This window comes from Lynx canadensis, chromosome C2 (assembly GCF_007474595.2).
Source record: "Lynx canadensis isolate LIC74 chromosome C2, mLynCan4.pri.v2, whole genome shotgun sequence".
NCBI classification, from domain to species: domain Eukaryota; kingdom Metazoa; phylum Chordata; class Mammalia; order Carnivora; family Felidae; genus Lynx; species Lynx canadensis.
Genome location: NC_044311.2, coordinates 103,689,099 through 103,715,160, shown reverse-complemented (window position 1 = coordinate 103,715,160; position 26,062 = coordinate 103,689,099). Strand labels below are relative to the sequence as shown.

The following is a 26,062-nucleotide window of genomic DNA, read 5'->3' as shown; positions in this document are numbered from 1 at the left end:
ACCACTAAAGGTAGTTTTGTGAGTATTCATGCGGCACGTAGGAATCTTGTGGTGTCTCATATCCCAACAGTGGCAATGAAAGAAGCATTCCAGCTGTTGAAATACATAAAAATGGAAGCTGGCTGTATCAGGCCCACGTGCTTTTTATGAAAGGGAACCAATGGCACAAGAGTTGCTATTTAATCATCTGCCAAAATTACAGTGTCATTTTAGAGACCAGTTGTTTATCAGAGGTTTGGTACAGAGTCCTCAGCTAGTTTCAATCCATACACAGATGCACAAGTTAAAACCCTCAACTGAAGCGGACAGCACGTCAAAGTCTTTAACTGGAATTAAAGTGACATCTTCAAGGTCAAAGTTTAAATTAATGGCAGAGCTAGGGGTTCAGACATACCCCCGAGTCACCTTTCAGTAAACGGTATCATGTTAGCTCTCTTCCCCAAAAAGGATACTTAGAGGCCCAATGAAACCCTTCTGCTCTATTAGATTTCAGATGTAATAAGATTGAAACAAGTGAAAATATATCATTTGGAAAATTAAGTGGGGCTCCATAAGTGTGAATTGGAAATTTGAATGGGGACAGTACAGTTCAACAGATACTTCATTTTATGCCAGTCTGACTCCCACTGCTGCAAAGTTGGAGGCCATCGTGTTAATTAATTTGAGCCGAGCAAGTCTGGTGCCGGAACCCGACAGGGAGTAGGATTGGGGCATCCAGGCCTCCCTAACATTATAGAAAAAGTACCTTGTGCTCTGTAGCACGCTTCTCCTTCTGTGACTTCGCCAATAGTGTTTCCAGGTCATCGATTTCTTTCTTCAACTCGGAACATTCATCTTCGAGCTTCCGCCCCCTGGCAGTCAGCTCGGAATTTATCTCCTCTTCTTCCTCCACCCGCACCGACAGCACCTTGACTCTGGCCTCCAGCTGGATCTTGGATTTAATCAGCGACTCGCACTGCTCTTCAACATTTGCCAGGGTCTCTTGCTCCTGCCATGATGAGGAGAAAATTGTTGCCAACAGCTGGAAATAATTTATCAGCTAGGCGAAAATGCTGCTTAACGCATAGCAAAAAGATAATTGCCTGCCCTGTGACCAGCACTTTCACCCGCCTTTCCTCAGCAGGTGAAATAATATTCCCAGTTCCCTGATCCTATTGTTGAGAAGTGGAGGAGTTGCTGGTGCTTGGAGGTGCTTTTGATCTTTTGGGCCATTCAGTAGATTAGATTACCTCTTCTAAAGCACTTAATAGAATCCTGGTGGCCTAAAGGAGATAACATGCCTCCAAAAATCAGTGGTGTACTGCTTAAATCACAGCTTCTGGAAGCATCCACATGGGCATAGAGTTTGAGGTTGATAGCTGCTCAGAATACAGTCTTTTAAGAAAGCAGTGTTCCCTCAGACACTAGAAGATTTATATTATTATAAGTGCCCTGATGCACTTGTTTAATACATATAGGTATCCTCTAACAAGTAGTTGTGTATTTTTTATTTATAGGCTGAATTTAGAATTCATAAATTTTATTTCCAAGTCACTAACTAGATTTCACAATTGCTTCCAGTGAAAATCTTTTCCTCAATGTTCTACCAGAGTAAATTCTAAAAGTCATACATAGCAAGTGTAAAATAGCCCTTCCTTTTGTTCTTTCAAATGTGTTGTCTCCAATTCTCATGGAGTGACCCATTCTTCCTGTGTTATGGGTCAAGCAAAAAAAAAAAAAAAAAAAAAAAAAAAAAAAAAAAAAAAAAAAAAAAAATGAAGGGGTCAATTGTCTTTTTGCTACAAAACTTGTTTTATAACTTTTAACCTCTCTAATTTGTCTCTGTTTGAGGCAAAATAAAACCTTTTCTTTGGGAGCAAGTTCTTAATTACCATGGTGTCATTGCAACATAACTTCACATACATCTCTGTCTTCCATCTCTAGACCTCATTCATCCTATACAATACACCACTTTGGACAACTTATTAATTATCCATTTGCCTTGCATAAGTTGTTTCATTAACTCAGATCAAGAAAAAAAGACAAAATTCTAGACCATTGGTTTCTGGCTAACTTTTGGTGAGAGAATGGCCATCTGCCCAACAAATGGTGCCCAAAGAGGCACAGATGGGGAAGGCATAGAATAGAAAATCTCCAACATCACTGAGGAGCAAAGAGAAGGGACAAATTAAAAACAAAACAAAAATGTCAAAGCAGGAAGAGTCCATGCAGATCAGAGAAGCTTCCAATGTTTGGGAAATAATGGGAACATTTGATCTTAGTTCATACCAGGTCGACAAGCAGAAAGCTATTCACTCTATTCCATTCGGTATGTGTACTGGATCTGTCATCATCACTGAATGAAGAAGACAGTCCAATCGACCATCATTGATCCCTTCATTAAACATGACAGCAGGATTTGGGGGCCGACTGAGCAATGGTATGTCAGGCTAACAGTAGGAACATCCTCTCCCTGATGGCAGTTCTTCTCTCACATATTCAGGATGTTGATTGGAATGGGTTCACTCACTTCTGCTGGTATTTTGAGTAAGTAAATGATTTTATAAGAATCTTTCTTTCTTTGATCCCTACTGTGTTCAGCTGTGTCCCTTAAAAGTGAATAATAACATATTTCATAGCTCTGTCAACTCTTAAAATCTCAGTTACAATTTGAACTCATCTTAGCCTTCCTGGGTTTTCCCAGGAACTGGCTTGAATGTGTTTCCCATGCTCCCCACGCTGATCCTTTATCATGTATCTGAGGCTTTTACGTACCACCCCCTGCATGAGTGGGGTCCATTTCTATCTTCCGTACCAGCCTAGGTAGCACTGGCCATGCTCTCTGTTCATAGGAAGAATGATGAAGACTGGAAGGCCAGATCTCATCCAAAGCTGCCTCTCCCCTGAGCCACACAAAACATGATCTTACAAACTGTAATTTTCACAGTATGAATTTAAAGTAGGTTTGGAGTGGGGCCCAGGAATTTGTATTTCAAACAAGCATCCCAGGTGAGGCTGAAATGCACTAAGGTTCTGGAACTACTGCTATGTTAAATATGTATCAAAAATATAGGTCTGGGTGAAATTCTTATGTAAAATATGGCCTATTAGAACACTGATGAATAGCATAGCCCCAAAATACAAGAATAACTTGGGTCTGTCTAAAATTACTAAATTTTTCCTACTTTCCACTTAAGTTAAAAAAAGCAGGAAAAAAAGTTTTGTAATTGTATTGTACGAATTGTGTTATAAATTGTATATAATTGTAGTGGAACCTGGTATCTTTTAACTTAGCACTGTGCTAAGTGGGGTGGAAAATATAATAAAGGTGGATAAAATCTCATCCCTGCCTTTGGTATGTTTGAGGATAACAGCAGTCCCAGTGGCCAGAGAAGAGGAATGTGAAAGGCAGCGAGTAAGGGCACACTGGCATCAGATTGGAGATGTAGGCTCAAAGGAGTCTGGAGTCTACAACACACATCTTGCAGGATCTGAAGCTTATTCATCAGAAAAGCAACATATTGTTTGTTTAAGACAGAGCTATGGTTCTCAATCCTAACTGGATATCAGAATCACCCATATAGATTATTTGGACTCATGCAGGGCCTGCTTAATCAAAATATCTGAGAGTGGGGTCTAGGCATCTTTCTTTTTATTTTTTTAATGCTCCACCAATAAGTCTGATGCAAAGCCAATGTCGAGAGCTGATGTTTTTAAGAATTGGACTGATGAGTAAAGTTGATTTAGACTGGGGAAGGGGAAGTAGAGAGACCAAAATCAGGAAAACCGATTAGAAACATACTGCAATAATCCTGAAGATCTCAGTAAAACTTTTCTTGGGATCTACTAAATCCTGTCTTTTGATTTGCTAATGGAGCAAATTTGATTTGTATGGAGCTACATACAAAACTTAAATTAAGACCCAGAGCTTCCTGGCTCCTGTGATAGATTATGGTGCTTTAATGTAGTTAAAACCCATCTAATAGTTTGTCCCCTTTTCAAAGACATCCTGCCTATGAAATCATTTCACTATGAAACAGGGTGTCTCTTTAAGTATTTCCATTGTGTTTGGTGAAATGCTATAGTATCTGAAAAGCACATGCTTCATTTTTCTCAAGTGAACACTGCCTGCAAAACAAGAGACTCTAATTAAAAACTTGATTTGAAGAACAAATGGTGGGGCCACTCACAGCTTGCAGCTGAAGAAGCAGGTCATTCTTTTCCCTGATGAAGCAGACTTGTTCTGCTTTCAATTCTTCCCTCTCAGATTCTGATTTCTCCAAGGCTTTTTGCAGTTGCACATGCTCTTCCTTCAGAGCAGCTATCTCCTTTCCCATTCCAGCAGATTTAACAAGAGGCTTGATCTTGAAGAAGAGCCTCATCCAGGGCCAGTTCTTCACAGCCATGAACACTCTTATGTTCCACTGGATCAAAAGAAGTGCATCCCTAAATCAAAAGAGAAAGAATAAAAGCAAGTCAACCCAGGCTATATGAGAGTTATTTTCCCAATTAAGATCCTTAAGAAACATATCTTTTTAGGAGTCATTAAAAATTCTCATTAGTCTTCAAAGCACTTCTACATCTGGGTTGTCATTTGATTCTGGCAAAAGCCTTATGAGGACTTCTGGGGCTAGCAATATTGTGGGCTAGGTGTCCCCCAAATACTCCCATTACATCCTTTCAATGAGCACTGAGCCTAAAGGAGGAAAGAAAGAAAGAGGGATCAAAAAAACCTTAACAAAAAGTGAATGTGTGTATACCTTGGCCATCTTCATGGAATGAGGGATCCAGTTTTGATATTGTAGGGATTTATGTTTTTATACCCATATGGATAAAGAGACAGGCTGAGACTTTCAACGAATGTCACCCTTAATGAAAAGAAAAATTTAAAAATTCACCACTGGCACAAAGTGATGTCAAAGAGAAATACATCTGATTTGCTATGGGCTCAGGATGAAGAAAAAATTCTACTCTGGGAATTTTTTTTAAGTTTATTTTCATTTATTTTGAAAGAGAGAGAGAGAGCAGGGGAAGGGGAAGAGAGAGAGGGAGATAATACCAAGCAGTCTCCATGCTGTCAGCGTGGAGCCCAATGGAGGGCTCGAACTTAGGGAACAGTGAGATCATGACATGAGTCAAAACCAAGAGTTGAACACTTAACCAACAAACCACCCAGGCACTCTGAAATGTACTTTTTTTTTTTAAAGAAACTCATCTAAACTGACTCAAGAAGATAGAAAATCTCAATGACCTATGTTGTTAAATAAATGGAATCAAAATTATAAAAATATATCAAAAAAAAACCCCATCACCAGATCTACATGGCTTTATAGGCAACTTTACCAACCATTCAGGGAATAGACAATCAAAATAAATTGTTTCATGTTTTACAAAGAGGAAACATTCTCTACTTGTTTTACACGGTTAAGGTAATCTTGATCCAAAGTCAGATAACACAGAAGGAGAAAATAAAATTACAGACCAAACTTATTCATGAACATTGTTGCAAAAATCTTTATGATTATACTACAACCAAACCCATCAATATATGAAAAAGGTATTTCAAAAATAAAGTCCTTTTAACATTTAAAAAATCTATTAATATAATTTAATGCACTTATAGGTTAATGGACAAAAAAACCATGGGATTATTTCATTAGATACAGAAAAAATTTAACCATTTTACTGTTGAAATCACTTAATGAAATAGGATGGAATGAATGTCCTCCACACAATATATCATACCTACAAAAAGAAAAAATCTACAGTAAACATCACCTTAAAAGGGAAATGATAGCTTTCCCCAAAGCAAGAAATATGACAAAGATTGGTAAAAGTTTTGAAGTCCAAAATACTGCAAGTTAGTAGCAATACAGAGCAATGAGACTTTCATACACTTCTGGTGAAGAGTAAATTGGAAAGCATTTTGACAATATCTCATGAAGATGGAGTTGTGTGTAAGCTAAAGTCTAATAATTCATACCCTAGAGAAAGCTATTCAAAGTGTGAACTTCACCAGCTGCTATCAACAAACTCTCACTGCATGAACCAGCATTTTGAGTAATACTGCACTCAAGAAACTCTTGCTTACATGCAGGAGCAGATATTTATAAAAACGACACTACAGAGCAGTTCCTAATAGTAAAAATTATAAATGAGTTAAATTTACTTGGGCTAGAAAATGGATAAATAAATCATGATATATTTGTACAATGGAATACTATAGAGCATTTAAACTCCATAGTCTAGCACTAGATTTATAAACATTAATAAATTTCAGGGGTGCCTGGGTGACTCGCTCAGTTGGTTAAGTGTCTGAATCTTGGTTTCTACTCAGGTCAGATCTCATGGTCCTGAGATTGAGCCCTGAGTTAGGCTCTGGTGGGCATGGAGCCTGCTTGATTCTCTCTCTCTCCCTCTTTCTTGGCCCACCCCTGCTCATGCTTGCGCACACTCTCATATATAAATAAATAAATAAAGTTTCAAAAATAGTTCCGAATATAAAGAACAAATTTAAGGATAATATATGGAATATTATTTATGTGAATACTGAAAACATGTAAAATCATAATTTTTTAAGGATATCTATATATCCCCGTAGGATTTGGATCAAGGCAGAAATCCACAAGGGGTTTCAACTGTATCTGTTAATTTATTTTTTTTAATGTTTTGAGCAACTATAGAAAAATAGGTTAAAGATATGAAAACATACCTTTATATATTTTATATATTAAACATTAATGAAACATGGAATGATAAAACAAATTCAGGATCTGGGAAATTAGGTATAGGACCTCGATCAAGGGAGAAATACACAAGGGGTTTTAATTTTGTAAATATTTTAATTGTGAGAAATTATAGATGAAATGTTAGGAATTGAAATACTTTGATGATAAGCTCCATGAGTATGCATTAGAATATTTTCTGTATTTTTTGTGTATTTGAAACATTTTATAATAATTTTTTAAAAGCCATCCAATGATTTAGAAGGAATGAATCGTAAAGACCTCATTTTATAGATGAAGGAAGTAAACTATATAGAAATTAAGAGTTTTACCCATGTTCACAAAACTACTCCTAGAAGCCATGTCTTCTAATCCCCAAACTCTCATACCATACCAAGCACTGAGTCACAAAAGACTCTGAGGAGAGGTCTCTCTAATATCTTTGGTATCACCATGTAATGATATTTTTCTTCTTAGGAAAAACAGAAGGAATTAATACACTGACAATTAAACAAGTTATACCAAGACCTGTGGACCTGTCTTCAGAAGGTAAACTACACCATGGAAAAAATAAATGCAACAATTGCAGAATCTGTTTTTCAGAATCCCTTTGTTTGGAGATTTTACAAGCTTGCTTTCCATGGTTCTATTAGACAAAACCTATACCTTAGTGTCCAAATGTGATAAATGTCCCTAGTGAGGCTGCTTGAAATGAAGTAACAGAGTTAGGATTACATATCACCAACAGCCATAGTTTCTGACCCAGGGGAGGTTGGAAAGGGGTCAGGACACCTCCCCACTCTGCAGCAAACTTCCTGAGAAATGACTGTGGGAGGCATGCAAACTTTTCCAGGTCTGCTTCTATTATGAAATGTGAGTCACACCATCCTCAGAGATCCAGACTTCCTTGACTATAAAGAATCCCTCCAAAGGGAAGGCTGGAAACAATACAAGAAATACCTGAATTATGTTTATACTTGGTTGGATAAGGCAATAAAAGCCCTTTGTGCTCTGTTTGGTGTTCCATGATTTATAATTTTTAAGTGATGTCCCCACATAAGCAGAGGTTGCAGTTCTTTACCTTGACCTATTATAAGACAATGAGATAAGGTCACATTGATTTAGGTACACCACTACTCTAGCAGTAGGGGTGAAGGGTAGTGATATCATACCTCTCTTCCAGAATCCTCTGGTACTTGATTCGCATCAGTTTGCCCCGTACTTTGGCTTGGAACATTGTGAAGACTTTAGAAAGTCTCTCATCTCTCATTGCTTCCAGTTGTTCCAGAAAACCAGCTTTTAAAAACACCTAAAAGAAATAAGTCAGATATTACTTCCACTCATAATGGGTATTTATTAAATGTCTAATGAATGACTGTATAAACTAATATACTCATTGATTAGTCGTATTTCTTGTCAAGTTTTACTCAGTGGGTAAAATGCACATTCTAGAAAGTTTGATTTTATAAATTCAAAGTCTGCAAAAAATATTTTATTTAATCTTGTGGTTATTTTGGTTCCTTAAGAATATGGACTATTCTTGGAGTGCCTGGGTGGCTCAATCAGTTAAACATCTGACTCTCAGCTTCGGCTCAGGTCATGATCTCACAACTTCATGGGTTTAAGCCCCATCAGGCTCTGCACTGCAGAGCCTGCTTGGGATTCTCTCTCTCTCTCTCTCTCTCTCTCTCTCTCTCTCTGCCCCTCTCCAATTCACTGTTTCTCAAAAATAAATAAACTTAAAGTAAAAAGAACATAGACTATTCTCCTTATCTGTTAATAATGTGTAGGTTGTCAAGGGAACCTGGTGTAAGTTTTAAGTTAGACTCAGCCATGCAGTGTTCAGAAGTGCCAGGCAGGGGTCTGCAAACTTTTCTGTAAAAGGCCAGATAGAAAATATTTTGGACTTTATAGATCACATAGAATTTTCATAGATCTAAAGAATCTTCTTCATCTCCTCCTCCTCCTCTTCTTCCTTCCTTCCTCACCTCTTACTCTGCCCCCTTCTTTTTAAAAAACAACCATTTAAAAATGTCAAACCAGGGGCGCCTGGGTGGCTCAGTCAGTTGGGCGGCCGACTTCGGCTCAGGTCATGATCTCGCGGTCAGTGAGTTCGAGCCCCGCGTCGGGCTCTGTGCTGACAGCTCAGAGCCTGGAACCTGTTTTGGATTCTGTGTCTCCCTCTCTCTGACCCTCCCCCATTCATGCTCTGTCTCTCTCTATCTCAAAAATAAATAAACGTTAAAAAAAATTAAAAAAAAATGTCAAACCATTTTTAATTATTATTTTTATTTTTTAATTTACATCCAAGTTAGTTAGCATACAATGCAGTGCAACAATGACTTCAGGATAGATTCCTTAATGCCCCTTACCCATTTAGCCCATCCCCCCCACCCCCCTGACAACCCCTTCAGCAACCTTCTGTTTGCTCTCTTTTAAGAGTCTTTTATGTTTTATCACCCTCCTTGTTTTTATATTGTTTTTGCTTCCCTTCCTTTCTGTTCATCTGTTTGTATCTTAAATTATTCATATGAGTGAAGTCATATGATATTTGTCTTTCTGTGACTAATTTCACTTAGCATAATACCCTCCAGTTCCATCTACATAGTCGCAAACAGCAAGATTTCATTCTTTTTGATTGCCAGGTAATATTCCATTGTATCCCATTTGGGCTCTTTCCATACTTTGGCTATTGCCAATAGCACTGCTATAAACATTGGGGTGCATGTGCCCCTTCAAAACAGCACACCTGTATCCCTTGGATAAATACCTAGTAGTGCAATTGCTGGGTCATAGGGTAGTTCTATTTTTAATTTTTGGAGGTACCTCCATACTGTTTTCCAGAGTGGCTGCACCAGTTTGAATTCCCATCAGCAGTACAAAAGAGATCCTCTTTCTCCACATGCTTGCCAACATCGGTTGTTGCCTGAGTTGTTAATGTTAGCCATTCTGACAGGTGTCAGGTGGTATCTCATTGTGGTTTTGGTTTGTATTTCCCTGATGATGAGTGATGTTGAGCATTTTTTCATGGGTCAGTTGGCCATCTGGATGTCTTCTTTGGAGAAGTGTCTATTCAGGTCTTTTGCCTATTTCTTCATTGGATTATTTGTTTTTTTGTGTGTTGAGTTTGATAAGTTCTTTATAGATTTTGTTTGCTAACCCTTTATCTGATATGTCATTTGCAAATATGTTCTCCCATTCTGTTGGTTGCCTTTTAGTTTTGCTGATTGTTTTATTCGCTGTGCAGAAGCTTTTTATTTTGATGAGATCCCAACAGTTCATTTTTGCTTTTGTTTCCTTTGCCTCCAGAGATGTGTTGAGTAAGAAGTTGCTGCGGCCGAGATCAAAGAGGTTTTTGCCTACTTTCTCCTCGAGGATTTTGATGGATTCCTGTTTTACATTTAGGTCTTTCATCCTTTTTGAGTTTATTTTTGTGTATGGTGTAAGAAAATGATCCAGGTTCGTTTTTCTGCATGTTGTTGTCCAGTTTTCCCAGCACCATTTGCTGAAGAGACTGTCTTTATTCCATTGGATATTCTTTCCTGCTTTGTCAAAGATTAGCTGGCCGTACATTTGTGGGTCCATTTCTCGGTTCTCTGTTCTGTTCCATTGATCTGAGTGTCTGTTTTGTGTCAGTACCATACTGTCTTGATGATTACAGCTTTGTAATACAGCTTGAAGTCTGGAATTGTGATGCCTCCAGCTTTGGTTTTCTTTTTCAAGATTACTTTGGCTATTCAGGGTCTTTTCTGGTTCCATACAAATTTTAGGATTGTTTGTTCTAGCTCTGTGAAGAATGCTGGTGTTATTTTGATAGGGATTGCTCAAACCATTTTAACATATAAAAAATAGTCCATGTAGATGGACCTTACACCAAAGTTTTTGATCTCTGCTCCAGAGAATTCACTTTGTCTTCGATATTAATGAGTCCACATACACTTTTTCAAGAATTATTAGTAATGGCCAAGATGAGGTGAGTGAGGTTTCAGGCACAATTTTAAGGAAGCTCTCACTTTTAAGGTTGTATAAGTCAGTACTTACATAACCTTAATAGTGAGTGCTTCTCAAATTTTGTGCTTTAGGAGGCTCTTTTTACTCATGCTAGTCCTAGTCCAGATGAGTAGTATACAGCAAAAATAACTAAGCACACAAGGAAGCAAGAGGCCAGTAGTGGAAATCAGCAGAAACAATGAACACCAGAAACAGACTCTCAAGAACTCAAAAGATGGGAGTCGACTAACATTTTATAATTATGTCCTAATGGAGTTCTTTTTCTGTGAGCTCTTTACCCTAGACCTTCCAATTCTCCTTCTAACAATTTGGTCCTTCTATGGATGTAATTAGGAACAACTTGATGTTGACCATCAACTAAAACCAAATCTATTAGAAGTTTCCCATAATATGTGGATTATTCCAAAATCATCTAACATGAGACAGAATTTAGCAAACTACATTTAAGGGACTTAATTTTGGATTAATTTTTTTTAGATAGTGGGGTTGATCTTAACATTGTTTTATTTTTTTAGAGAGAGAAGGAGAGAAAGTGAGTTGTGGGGGGGTAGAGAGAAAGAGAGGGAGAGGGAGATTCTTAAGCAGGCTCCACACTCAGCACAGAGCCCAGCGTGGGGCTCCATCTCACAATCCTGAGACCAAGACCTGAGCCGAAATCAAGAGTCAAACGCTTAGCTGACTGAACCACCCAGGGACTTAAACATTTTTAATTACTCATATACTCTCCTAGAATTAATTCCCTAAAAGAGTACTTGTGTATAAACCAATTCACACACATACAAGCAGTTCATTCCAATAAGCTGATTTACCTTCTTCTAGCTCTGATGTCGATGCACATTTTCTAGCACAGCAAGGTTAATTCAATATTTTATATCTTGGCCCAAACTTACTTAAATGAATAATTATAAAAATGCAAATGTACTCAAGACTGAGGTTTAAGAAACATTGAGTTTTCTCCCAAATAGCGTTGAAATTTCCACTTTCAACCAAGCTCTATTTGTGTTATTTGCGGTCACAAGAACTGTAGAATGCCTTATCATTGCACTTTCATGGGTATTTTATTTTAAGATACACACTCTTTCCTCCCACTCTTCTCCAAATGCATTCTTCCTAGTTTTCTGTTACCTTAGTGATTCCAAAGCGATACTGGATATGGTCTATCTCCAATGAGCCAAGTAATTCTTCAGCGGCTTTTCTGCTGCTCACAAACCTACTCTTTGGAAAGGCCCTGGGGTTCAGGATGCAGTACCTAATTTAAAATAGATAAAGAATAAGTCCTGGGATCAGAGAGGTCATATGATTCAAACGAAGAATAATTTGGACAAGTGAGGTAAAGAAGGTACAAACTTGTACCTCTCCTACCAATATGTTCAATTTTTGCAAAACTCCTGGAAAAAATAATGAGGATACAAGCAATAAAACCTTACTTTGGCATAATAGTGTGTATTTTTATAGTACTTTGGAGACAACATCATTTGATTCTCTGCTCAGTTACAGACAGAAGGAGAGATTGAGAGTCAAAGGGAGAGAAAGAGCCAGGCTTAAGTATCTCTATTGTACAGGTAAGAAAACTGAAAAGCAGAGACATTAAATGTCTCTTCCAAGATTTCTTCACCCTAATGGTGAGCTGGCAGAGAACTAGAAATATGCCTCTTAATTCTGAGACAGGTACTCTTTCTACTCTACCATACTTGGCTCAAATTTGCTTGATGACCTATAATTTACACTTTCGGAATTCAGGAAATAGAAAGCAAAAATGCCTCTCCTGCGGCCTGCCACACACCCTGCTGGCTTCCTTTCTTTCACAGGCTTGCTAGTAAAGCAACAGCCTACTTGGAAGGCAGCTACGATTAAGTACATACAACATTTCAGAAATTCAATTCAGCCTCCATGTCTTTCTTCTGTATATATTTCTTCTATATGTAGGTCTATTATCCGTTAATAGAGATTTAAGGATATTACAACTACATGGATGTTGGATTTAAGGGGAAGTAATAATGGAACTCTGTCGTCATATATCTCACCACCACCAAAACACATCGATCTGTAGTCTGGAGGACATCAACCAAACAAACAATGCATGCCTAAACACTCAGAAAGAGAGGAAAGCAGAATGCCTTAGGTTCCTTGGGTCCTAGGATGTATATGTTTACCTTTGTTTAAAATCAGCATACAACAGTTGGTTCGGAAAACCTTCACAGCATATCCTGATCCCTTCTAAGACACCATTACAACGCAGCTGCTGCAGAACCAAGTAAGGGTCCAATACACCTGAAGAAGAAGGGCCGCGCTTAGTCTGTGTCCAGAAAAGATTATTACTCAAGACTTTGTCCTAATTGCTGCATCTTGAGATTTTAAAAATGTTTGAATTTTGTGCTCTTTACATAATAGGTAGTAGGCATTCACTCACTACCCAGCCTGAGGACACTCACAGTACCCATCCTTTCATGCAAGAGTCTCCAAATAGGATTTACTCCAAATAGGATTTACTCAAAATTCCTTTAACACAGAATGAACCTTTTAACTCACAGTTTGTCAACTTTTATAAGCAAATACACCTAGAAGGCAAAAAAGAATACATTTTTGCTAGAATTGTAAATAGCTGGCATTATATCCATTCTCTGGCCAGAACCAGCCAGAAAGGAGCATAAGAACACAAAAGGCAACTGCTACCTCCAAGTAGGAAGGAAAAGGGATTACAAGAAGGGGGAATACAAAGAGAGGAGAAGATGAGCACAGCCACAAAATTGTTTACTATTTACGAAAGACTTGAGCACATGCCAGCCTACATTCTCTCCTCACTATCTTGAGAGCACCTAAGTTTTATTCTATAGCATAAGCATCTTCCTATCACTTCCACGTTTATCAGATGAAACCCTACTAGAGCTGCAGCAGCAATCTCTGAGAGAAGCCTTAGATAAACCTTCCAAGGAGCGTTCCAAGGAGTCTTCAGGAAGAAGCCAAGTAGTGTTCCTCTTAACACAAAGGGCTATGAAAGTATTGTCAGAAAAATGGAAATCAGATGATTCTCTGTTTATGTCCAAAGTCACAGAAATAAACTCTAAGCCATATATTCATCTTCCTGTACTCTAATTCCTTTCATAGATAGAAACAGATGATCTGTAAGAAGGGGAACAAGTGGACCTCTATGACCCCAAAAGGTCAATCATGCTATTCTCTTTAAGCACATATGAAAAACTGTCTTGATTAGATCACAAAGCTTTTCTTATGACTTTGTCTTATAACTTAAAAAAAAAAAAGAAAATAACTGCTAAAATCAGAGCTGACTCTATGGGAGACAACTCTAATAGGTAACAGAATTGCTCCAAAATAGAGGCAGCTAATTAGATTTCTTGCCAAATGGAAGCAGTGTCCTTAGATGCATTCAGAAACCCAGCTGATAAGAAACAATGAGACAAAAACATACAGAGTCAATGAACATGAAGTGTTTGTGTTGCAAAAACCCAAACTGCAGTATCATTGTTTAGTATCACACTTTCCCAAAATAGGTCACAGGCTGTCAAGATTAGGGTCTTAATTACAGGAGGTTAATAAAAATGCAAGATACTACAGAACCTCAGAAATTAGAATCAGCAGCATCTGGCTGGCTACATATTCCAAAGGTGATTAGTGCTCTGAAGACTTAAGTGTGTATCACACATATAACTTTGAGCTGACAGCCTCTGACCAAGTTATATAGGAGCCTGTAATTCCAAAAAGAAGTCTGAGAATCTTCAAATCCATTATGTAAGGAAAGCAATCCGTGTAGTTAATAATGGTAAAAACTTTGTTTGGGCAATTAAATACACAAACAAATAATTTACCACCACCCACCTACTGCTGTCCTTTCATCAAAAAGCATCCACTACAATAACCAAGATACGGAAACAACCTAAGTGTTCAGAGATGGAAGAATGGATAAAGAAGGTGAGGGGTGTGTGTGTGTGTGTGTGTGTGTGTGTGTGTGTGCGCATACATACATATATACATGTATACACAATGGAGTATTATTCAGCCATAAAAAAGGAGAAAGTCCTGCCATATGCAACAACATGGAAGGACACTGAAGGCATTATACTAAGTGAAATAAGTCAGGCAAAGAAATATAAATACTGTGTGATCTCACTTATATGTGAAATCTAAAAGCAAACAAACCTAAACTCATAGGAAAAGAGATTAGATGTGTGGTTGCCAGAAACAGGGGGTAGGTGAGGAAGGGGAAATTGGACGAAGGTGGTCATAAGGCACTAACTTCCAGTCATAAGATAAATAAGTACTGGGAATGTAACATACAACATGATGAATACAATTAACACTGCTATATGGTATATTTGAAAAGTTAAGCATCAAAAGAGTAAAGTTAACAGAATCAATTCTAAGAATTTTTATCACAAGGAAAAAAATATCTATATGAGGTGACGAATGTTAACTAAACTTGGTAATCATTTCACAATATATGTAAGCCAAATCATTGTGCTGTACACCTTAAATTTATACTGTAGTGCTATATGTCAATTATATCTCAATAAAACTGGGGTGGGGGAAGAAACATTAAAAAAAAAAACTGCCCATGCCTCAGAAGACATAGCTAAAGAGATGGGTGCTGTAGGCAGAAGGAAGATATTAGTATTGGCGAGGAAGACTGGAGGGAGTTCTTAACAATTAGAAATGGATTTAGGAACTGTCTTTATGGTCAATTTAGATAATTCAGATCAAATAATCTCCTTTATGCCTAAATATCTACCTTAATTCCTCCAGTGATTATCTAATTCCTTTTATTATACTTTGCCCTCATAGACAATGGCATAGAAGCTCATCCAGGTTTTAGTGTGAAATTCAAGGAGGAATTTCAACACTAATATCAAGCATTCTAATGTTACCCAGTTGGGTCAGATTCGTGAAATCCTTCTGTATGTCCACTTGAATCTCAATTCAAAAGCAATCTTAAGGAAGTTCTGAAGACCTCGCTTTTAACTTACTTTCATTTTTCTATCAGAAATCTACTCTTATATAAAAGGGACCAGTAATTTTTTTAAAAAAGACATTCAACATAGCTTGAATCAAATGTATTCCCCAGTACGGATTACAAAGAAGTCTAGTTCTTACCTGGCATTTTGTTCACATTGGGATTTATGCATCTCACAAAATGAGGTGCTGTTGATTTCAGCTTAGTCATCAATTTATTTAGGTTTTCCTTAAATAGAGACCATAACAAACACAAAATCACTTTGCAAATCACTAAAAACACCAATCTACCTCACAATTGTCTCCAAGTCCATCAACTTAATCGTAAAGCCAAGATGCATATCAACAATAAAATAATGAATTCAACATTTTCCCTGCTTACCAAACCATACATTATTTCTTTCCTATGACAAGCCAATATTTATCTGACAGATACAGTTCTGTTGTGAATCAGATCTACCTGTTTTGAATTTGATAGTAATAATTTATGACTGGGCAATAAAATGACTTGAACACATAAACTGTTTTTCAAGTTTTCGGTATGCAAATTCTTCTTAGGTCAGATTCTCTGGAAGTAGAATCTGAGTTGGGGATTCTGGTTTGAGGGGTTTATTTGAGAACTAGGGTAGGATAGGGGAAGAAAAAAGCAATGATATGGATTCAAAGTCGAAAGTGATCCCTGAATGAGCTCTGAGCATAAATGCACCAATTGTACCACACTCAGTCCCTACCTTGAGGCAAGAAAGGGGCCAGAGTCTACAGGGGTGAGTAAGGACATAGCTTAGCTTCTCATTTGACAGTGGCAATCCTGGCACCTGTGAGTTGTTATGAGCTGACATTCTTATCAGCTGGAAGATGGGTGCAGGGCTGATAAAGGGGACCTAGGTGGGGCACCAACAGTGTCCATGGAAAAACCATTTATAGCAAGATAGACTTCAACTTTTCCAACTCGGCTAACTTCAAATGCTTTGCCCTCATTTGAAGATGTGAAATTTCAAATAAATAATAATATATGCGGATTGTGAAGTAGTTAATATATGAATAGATGCAATTAAAAATTACTTTATGCAGAGATGCAACCATTTGGAATGAAACTCCTTTCTTGCGTTTCTTCTCCCCAAACTGTAGAGCTAAAAAAAGAAGAAGAAAGCATTTAAAAAGCTCTTTTCTTGTCACATTACCATACCCTGTTGATGAAAGTATAAATTCGTCAAGTTCTAGAAGCAATATGGCAACATCTATCAAAAGCTTTAGAAATATTTGTCTCAACACAAATGTCTATTTCTAGGGCTCTTCCTTAAGGAAATAGGCAACTGTGTGAAGAAACTTGCTGCAGCATTGTTTAGTTACTGCAAAAAAACAAAGCAGAAAATTAAATTATCAACAAATGTCTATCAATGGATTGGCTGATTAAATTATGAGAGAGAGAGAGAGAGAGAGAGAGAGAGAGAGTGTGTGTGTGTGTGTGTGTGTGTGTGTATACAATGAAACACTGTGACCTTTTAAAATGATGATGTGGATCCATATTACTGGCATAGAAGGATTTCTAGGAGTTATTTTAAGAGAAAAAGTAGGTTACAGTTTGCATGTTATGATCCTCGGTATCTATACATAGTTTTCAGTGTAGTTGTATTATTAGTGACTATATACATAAAAAATATTGGGAGGAGTGTAGACCAAAATGTTAGCAATTGCTACCACTCTAGATGAAATTATAGGTAACTTTTACATTTCTCTTTTTATTTTTCCATATAGTCTGTGTTTTTGGCAACACCATGCATCACTTTTATAATTTATAAAAAACCATCTATTTCCATTTTCTTGTAGCAAAAGAATCTATGCTAAGCCAAATTGTTTTACAAACATTTGTGTAGTGTTAACTCACAAAGATGTACAGCAACAACAAGCGCAAAATCCCTAGGCAATCTGGAAAAAATGGGCCAGCTGCCAACATGAAAAACAAAATCTTCCCTGTGCCTGAGTAGTACCTGTGCTGGAGCAGATGTCCTAAAACCTAATCACTAATGTCCTACTGACATGTCCCAGGCCCTCCAAATGAATCACTTGACTTCTTTGTACATTAGTTTCTCCATCTATGAAAAGAGAATACTACTACCTTCCATTATTAATATATTTTTTTTAAATTACAACTTTGGTTTAAAGTACTTGGAGTCGGGGCGCCTGGGTGGCGCAGTCGGTTAAGCGTCCGACTTCAGCCAGGTCACGATCTCGCGGTCCGTGAGTTCGAGCCCCGCGTCAGGCTCTGGGCTGATGGCTCAGAGCCTGGAGCCTGTTTCCGATTCTGTGTCTCCCTCTCTCTCTGCCCCTCCCCCGTTCATGCTCTGTCTCTCTCTGTCCCCCCAAAAATAAATAAACGTTGAAAAAAAATTAAAAAAAAAATAAAGTACTTGGAGTCCCCAGAAGAAAGTATGGTTATTATGGGTAATTTAATGTTTGGATGAATAAGAAACATGCAGGCAAGTATTTTCAGGAGGTTCTTGAAAAATCACCCCAAAAAAGACATTCTAGATAGTTCTTCTTTTCTACTTCCAAAGGACACAGCACACGCTCTGAAGAGTTAGAAGATGATTTCCTCTCTGATTCTCTGCCTGAACCGCTGCCTGATCTCTTATGTTCAGAGAATGACCCATTTGGGAGCTGTAAGCTTAGGAGTCACTAACTGACTGCTCAGGGGCACTTTAGAAACCATTAGAATCAGGCAAATGTGCTGCCTGAAGATTATCAGGGTCCAAATACAATAGCTTTCATTTCTCAACCTCTTCTCAAGGCAGGCCAACAGGATTTCAGGCTCGCTCCTGAATTATGTCATCATGTGCTGATGAAGCCAGGAAGTGCCAAATTCTCTCTCCATTTCTTGACCGTGTCAATCAGGAGTCCCAAATCAGCCTGATGGGGCCAGGAATTAACTTGAAGCTGGGTGTGAGACAGCAGGGCAGTGAGAAGGTTAGGGAATGAGAGCACACATCCCTTAAAGAAGAGCTGATACACCTCACCCATTGCCACAAGGGTATCTGAATCTAGGCTGGCCAGTTTTTCTCTTTTCCCATGTTTTCCACTTTTTGAAGACAAAAGGAAACCCAACTGTGTACATAGCAACTTCTGATTTTTTTTTTTTAACCCATGTGGACCAAACAAACCATGTGAAGGCAAGGCTCTGCTTGGCGCCTTCCAATCTGTGACTATTGCTATGAATCATGGAGAGCTTCCCTCTGTAGCTAGCATTAATCCAGTTGTGTGGCTGATGTTAGCAATGTGGGCTCAGTATCTTCAAATCCTTTGTATCATTGTGCAAAAGTCTGAATTAGGTCCTAAATACATGTAGCTTGTACATCTCTCTGTTTTGTTTCTGGAAGACAGTGAGAGTGGTATAGGCACCAGGCCAGGAAGCAGAAGTTCTGCTTCCTACCTTGGCTTTGAATTTACTAGTGTTAAGTCAACTAAACAAGGGGCCATTAGACTGATGTGGCTCAGACTCCGTAGTGGCCTATATTAGCAAGCCATAATCTAAGCTTGTACATGCCCTAAAATCAAACTGCTAAGGACAACCAATCACAGTCAACTAGGCTTTAAACTACAACCAGTCAATAACTTCCTTACTTTGCTTCTATGTTTTCTCGATAAAGTATCTCCCTGAGCTCCTGCTGGTGGAAAAGTCTTAAACACTGAGGGTTTGACACAACCCCATTTGAATTAATTTGTGTTCAAATAAATGCTCAAAAATTTTAACATGCTTTAGTTTATCTTTTAACAGATTTGTGAAATTGGGGATTCTCCTTGACTCTTCTGTACTTGTTTCTGTAAGGTAAGAAGACATTTTCCTCTCTCTGTATCTGAAAGTGTCATGGCATGGACTGAGTAAGATAATATATATAAAAGTGCTTTGTAGGGGCGCCTGGGTGGCGCAGTCGGTTAAGCGTCCGACTTCAGCCAGGTCACGATCTCGCGGTCCGTGAGTTCGAGCCCCGCGTCGGGCTCTGGGCTGATGGCTCAGAGCCTGGAGCCTGTTTCCGATTCTGTGTCTCCCTCTCTCTCTGCCCCTCCCCCGTTCATGCTCTGCCTCTCTCTGTCCCAAAAATAAATAAACGTTGAAAAAAAAAAAGTGCTTTGTAAATTACAAAGTACTAAACAAGATTAGTTATTTGTTGGCCAATAAATATTTATGGAGTGTCTGCTAAACAGGCATTTGCTACACGCTTGAGGCTACAATTAAATAAATCAGACCTAATCCCTGCCCTCATGAAGCTTATAATAATCCCAAATTACTATAATATAAAAGCACTGTGAAGGAGAAATCCAAGATATTTGGGGAATATAGATTAAAGAGGCTTGTTATTTCCCCAAAATCATTTATCAAAATATGGTTTGCTGCTCCCTCTTTGCAGCTGGGTTGAGTAGAAGATAAAAGCAGAGTAGAGCAGCTTCCTTGAAATACATCCATCTTAAAGCACCATTTCCCTGAAGAACCACCAGCCTGAGGACAGAAAGGCTAATAAGAGGGGATGACTCAGACCACAGGGAGCAGACACAGATATCACAGGAAAGAAGCAAGGATTTTTATAAGTGCTGAGGCAGCCATGGGTTCCATTCTAAAGCTAAAAAATTAGGGAAGATTGTTCAACTCACCACTGTCAGTACTCATGTGATTTTCAAAAAGGTTTGCCAGCAGTCTACTTGATGACTTCTGAAATACAGCCACCACTGTTTCATTAAGAAGGTCTTTGTTCTTTTCAAGCCAGCCACTAATGTTATAAGGCACCTTTGGAAAGGCATGCAGTTCAGGTAACAAAAGAAGAGAGTGCATAAATTAACATAGCAACCTGTGCATTCCTTTAAAAAAATCATAAATTGTATGGGTCCTTTAACTTTAAATTAGTTTGAGTTAACAGTACTGAATAATACTCCAGGAGTTCCATTGTGCAACCCGAAGAGATTCTTAGGCTTTACCATTTACATTGTAGAAAGAAAGGAAGAGAAGGGGAGGGAAGGGAGAGAGACAGCTAAGGAAGGAGAGGGAGAAAGAATTAAATTGTATTTCCAGTAGAAACAATTCACATCAGCTCTCCTTCCTAGGCAAGAATAGATGAAAAAAATCCAATTGTCTCTGACACACACTGAACATTCAAAAAAATTAGCAATTATAATGATATTTTACTGTAAATATCATTATAATTAATATTCAAGGATTTGAAAGAAGACAATTACAAGCACATTTATGTACACTTGGCAGGTCACTTTCAGGCTGAAGTATTATTTTATCCTTCATCAATTATCTTTCTGTTCCATCCGGAATCACTGACGATAAGCAGAAAAGCAGAAAAAAAGGGGCAACACACACCAGTAGGGAAATGAGGAGAGGCAGCGAGAGTCATTGGAAACCTTTGTTGGCCATAGTTTGGAGGCCATTACTTTACAGTGAATATGTCTCTATGAGAGAATAAAAAAATTAAAAAACTTCAATAAAAAGATCAGTTGAAATCACTCATTCACACAATGTTAAGTTAAAAGGAAGGACAAATATGAAAAAACCCATGACTTTGATGATCTCCATGACTTTCTGAAGCTGTCTTACTTTGAGCTGGGATGACAGGGTCTATTTTGAAATTTCTAACCTTTGTGCACATGGAATACTATTATAGTATGGGTATTTCATTTCTTAAATGCTAAAAGGCTACACCAACTTTTTTTCTGGAACGGAGATTTTCTTGTTGTTGTTGTTCATCTCTTCATTTAATCTAAATTTTACTTATATATTATCTAGGGATTTTGACTGAATGCATTTGAGCCTGAGTCAGGAAAATTCAGGGCTGAGGGTCTAGAAGTAACTTACCACTCCTGCATAATGGACAAGTTCAAAGTGAGCTTCATATCTCTTATTATCAGGCTTGGGCTTCTGAAAATGAACCGACTTCCCAAAATGGTTGTCAAAAAGTTTGGTCTTGAAAGTCACATCTGTAGCCTGAGGAAACATACATTCCTCTTCAAGGATGGAAAAGATGCCCATTGGCTGTTGGAGATACATATGAACAGCAGATGTAGAAAACACCAGGAAACAGTATCTTCAAAGGGGGTGGGAACTCATGTAAATTCTTATTCCAGGAACCTAATCACTTGACAAAGGGAAAGAATATTCACTATACATAACTAGTCAATCATCCATTCAACAAATATTTATTAAATACCTACCAAGTGCTGGGTACCAGTAGGAGCTGGCAATGTAGCCATTAGCCACATACACAAAGTGCCTGTCCTCAGACTGATTACATTCTAATGGAGTAGAAAGATACTAGTCAAGTAAACAAAGAATAAATAATTTAGTTTCCCATTAGTGTTCTGAAGAAATCATGCAAAGTAAAGAAATCAACAATGACTAGGGGACTGACTGGGAGCTATTTTAGTGGGATAGTCAAGTAAAACCCTCTGACCTAAATGAGAAAAGCAAATCCTAAGATCTGTGTATAAGTATTCTTGGCAGAATACTTATTCTGTGCAAAGGCCCTGAGGCAGGAGCACACTTGGCAAGTTTGAGGTCCTGCCAGAGGCAAGAGTGGACAGAACTAAGGTAGTGAGATGGAGCATATGGTATGAGATAAAGCCAGAGAGGTAAGCAGTATTGGATCCCAAGGGCCGTCCAGGCCATACTAAGACATTTGGATTTTAAGTGTAATGGGAGGTCTTTGTAGATTTTTAACAGAAAGTCATGTGATTTGATGTTTGCTTTAAAAAGATCATTTGTTTAGAACAGCATTGGCAAAGTAGAGCCTGTTGCCCAAATCCTGCTCATGGCCTGTATTGGAGACCCAGTGAGCTAATAAGAGTTTCTACATTTTTAAAGGGTTGCAAAAACAAAAACAACAAAAAAAAGAATATGTGGTAGAAAACCCGATGACCCCTGTCAGCAAACTTTTTCTTTAAAAGGCCAGGTATTAAGTATGTTAGACTTTGTGGGCCACGTGGTCCCCATTACACTTCTGCCGTCCACTCAGCAATTTTAGCCCTGAAAGCGGCAAGTGGCAACATGTAAATAAAATGGGTGTGACGATGTTTTATTAAAACTTTATTTACAAAAACAGGCCACAGGCTAGATTTGGCCCACAAGGCCACAGTTTACTGACCCCTGTCCAGATTAGTGATAGTGTTAGAGGTGGTCAGAAGTCATTGAAAGATGACATAGCTCAAAAGCAGAGCAAGGTCTGCTGCTGGTGGATAGAACGTGGGGTTTGATAGAAAGAGAACGATGACCAGGTTTTTGGCTTGAGAAAATGGGCAATGGATGCTGCCATGAACCAAAATAAGGTACATACATATAGAGAAAAGCAGGTTTTGGAAGGAAAACCAAGGATTCTCATATTTGCATATCTATTAGTGTATTTGTATATTTGTTAGTCTACTCCACAAATATTTTTGCAGTGCATTCTATGAATAAATCACTGTACCAGACGTTTTGGGTTATACGTGGGTTGTGGCTCCAGAGCATCTCACCAAGAAGACAAAATATATGCATGTGAGTACAAGAAAGCAGACAAAACAAAGGTATGCAGAAGATGTCATAAGAATGCTGAGACAGAACATGACCCTGGGGCCCAACAGGCATAGATTGCATGATTTCCTACCAATACTTTGTACCTAAGAAGCATAGACTCTCAGGTTTGGGAAAGACATTAAAAGTCTGGTCTAACCCACCTAAAAGTTCCTTGAATTCCCTTCGTAATTTCTTTCTAAACAGCTGGTTAGCTTATGCTTAAATGTTTTCATGGAGAGAGAACACACCAACTCCGAGACAAGGCTCTGGATGGGTGACATATTAAAAGGAAATTTGTTTGTAGTTTAAAATTTGTTCTAAATTGCTCTCCCTGAGCCATACAAATGCTTCTAGGTAGTGGATCATCAGATATTTAAAGATCGTATTTTTGATCCACCTGAGTCTACCGTTGTAATATACAGACTGTGGTTTTCTACATCTTGTGTATGTTTTCATAGACTTGAAACCTGCACTTTACAGGAAACGTAATTAACAATTTCACTACTAATTCTTGTACTGAAGAGTTCTGGGACATCTTCGTTCCTCCCAAACATCTAGGTGGGGAATGATGCAGTGAGTAATTATGTGAAGTGTTCTAAGTGACAGCAAACTAGTCTAATAGAAACTGACACCCATTTTGCTCCTGGCACCACTGACCTTGTGGGTTCTTGGCAAAGTACGTAACACGGAGGAGGTGGAGGAGGAGGGGGAGGGAGAATCTGATAAACTAAATAGTTGATTCACTGGTGTGAGCTTTTGGAGGTATGGATTCTATCTTGCACACAGATTTTCCTACCACGCATGTGGTCAACCCTCAGTGAAAACTGGACTGAATCATTTAAAAATTTAAGCATCTCCTGCAATGGTGTCTGTTAACAGCAGGGTTGTGGCAATGCCTCACAAGGGGGGACAGTCCCCATCTCAAACAGTCACCTTCTGTCCACGAGGACTGCCATTCTGCCGGGAATCTAATAAAGCCAACTTCCATTTTTGGATTAATGGAAGCTTTATGTTAAGCAAGTACATGTCATAGCTCAAAATATAACAGCCTAACCACTGAGGGGGAAAAACACTGTTTCGTCAGGGTCTTCTCCATTTTTCCAGTGCTCAGGAGGTATAAAACTTCTAATAAATATGAGGCCCTCCGGTAAATTAATTTCCAAATAGGTCAGGGAAAAAAGTAATTATGTGCTGCCCTGTGGCATCACATGTCCTATATTGCACACTAAATGGTTTGAGTCAGTTGCCCTGACTCCGAACATTAGTGTTCTCACCTCTCCCTCTTCAAATATTATCAATCCGGTCTTCCTTCCTTTTATGTCTGTCACTTACTTGCTATTTGCATTTCTGTTGTCCTGATTCAGGACCTCTTTACTTCTCACCTGTGCTGCTGTCCCCAACTGCCTTAACCTTAGCCTTTCCTCCGATTCCAGACATCAAACACAAACCCACAGAACAAACGTGAGCAGCTCTGACTGCTCTGTTCCCAGCGCAGAAGCCCTCTCTGGCTCCCCGCTGCCAAAAAATAAGGTATAAATTACTTCAAGTCTCTTCACAAGCTGACCCTCCTTTTTTTTCTTCCAGCTACTTCCTTCTGTGTGTTCTGTGCTCTACTAGACTACTGAAAATTTCAGAATGTGGCCTTTGTTTAGTTACCTCTCTACCTTTGGTCTTGCTAGTCCCTTACCTGCTCACTGTCCTCCTCTCTTCACCTGCTAAAATCATAATCATTTCTTTTTTTTTTATTAAAAAAATTTTTTAATGTTTATTTATTTTTGAGAGAGGGAGAGAGACAGAGTGTGAGCAGGGGAGGAGCAGAGAGAAAGGGAGACACAGAATCTGAAGCAGGCTCCACGCTCTGAGCTGTCAGCATGAAGCCCAATGCGGGGCTCGAACCCACAAACCGTGAGATCATGACCTGAGCCGAAGTCAGATGCTCAACAGACTGAGCCACCCAGGTGCCCCAAATCACAATCATTTCTTAAGATTCAGCTGAGATTTTATACCCTTTCCTACCTGGCCTTCCAAGATTCCCACAGGCAGAGGGGACTCCTGTGCTTCGGAGTTCTGTGGGCCTTTGTGCCTTTCCTGCATTTATACTGAGACATATTTTCACACTGATTAGACTTACAAATCTCCTGCTTGACTGCACACTTTCTAAGGGCAAGTGCTACTTATAACAAGTGCTTAAGTTTTCCACAGCACTTACTTCAAAGTCTTCTCTACAGTAGTGTGGTATTGGGCCTGAAATTAAGGACCAACATTATGTGTGCCCTGATATGTGTGCCTGGGAGGGCTTCAGATGACCTAATCGCAAGTTCCCCTCTCCATTTTGCTCCGTGAGTGAGGTCTGCTAGCCAAACTACTGTCCTAATCATGGGACTAGACACAGTGCCTGCTTATCCTTGAGTGATGGGTTTCAGATCCCTGCCAGCCCTTGGAATTATTCAAACAAGCCAATCGCATCCTCCCTTGAGAAGTGATAGTCACCGCACCCTATTATTACTATAAAGCTTGCCTCCCACAGCCCCTCTTATTCACTCTGTCAATAGCGCAACCACTGTGTAACCCTGCCTGGCATGCAGTGTCCTTCCTCTTCAGGCTGAGTGTATGTGACCAGTAAGCTATTGTCAAACTCACCCGTCCAGGGTCAGGTGTCCTATGTTCAGCCATCTCTATAACCCAGGGCAGCAATCCCTCCCTCACCAGCAAGGTAACAAGGAAGTGATCAAAACAAGTAGTTGTTAAATAAATTTACTTGTTTAATTAAAACAAAAAAGTAAAAGTTTTAGTCTTAGGAAGATGCCTTTCCAATGATGATACCCTAAGTTCCTTCAGTGAC

General features: G+C 38.7%; 1 protein-coding gene across 1 annotated transcript in view; it reads right to left on the bottom strand.

Annotated features, from left to right (window-relative positions):
- Nucleotides 1-26,062, bottom strand: part of MYH15 (myosin heavy chain 15) — a 153,480-nt gene that overhangs the window by 80,003 nt on the left and 47,415 nt on the right. The window contains exons 15-23 of the mRNA XM_030330421.1: nt 21,529-21,705; nt 20,325-20,457; nt 16,743-16,810; nt 15,822-15,909; nt 12,869-12,986; nt 11,841-11,964; nt 7,877-8,013; nt 4,170-4,425; nt 746-988 (exon numbers count right to left, since the gene is read on the bottom strand). Coding sequence (XP_030186281.1) covers nt 746-988; nt 4,170-4,425; nt 7,877-8,013; nt 11,841-11,964; nt 12,869-12,986; nt 15,822-15,909; nt 16,743-16,810; nt 20,325-20,457; nt 21,529-21,705 — 1,344 coding nt within the window. The remainder of the gene's footprint in view (nt 1-745; nt 989-4,169; nt 4,426-7,876; nt 8,014-11,840; nt 11,965-12,868; nt 12,987-15,821; nt 15,910-16,742; nt 16,811-20,324; nt 20,458-21,528; nt 21,706-26,062) is intronic.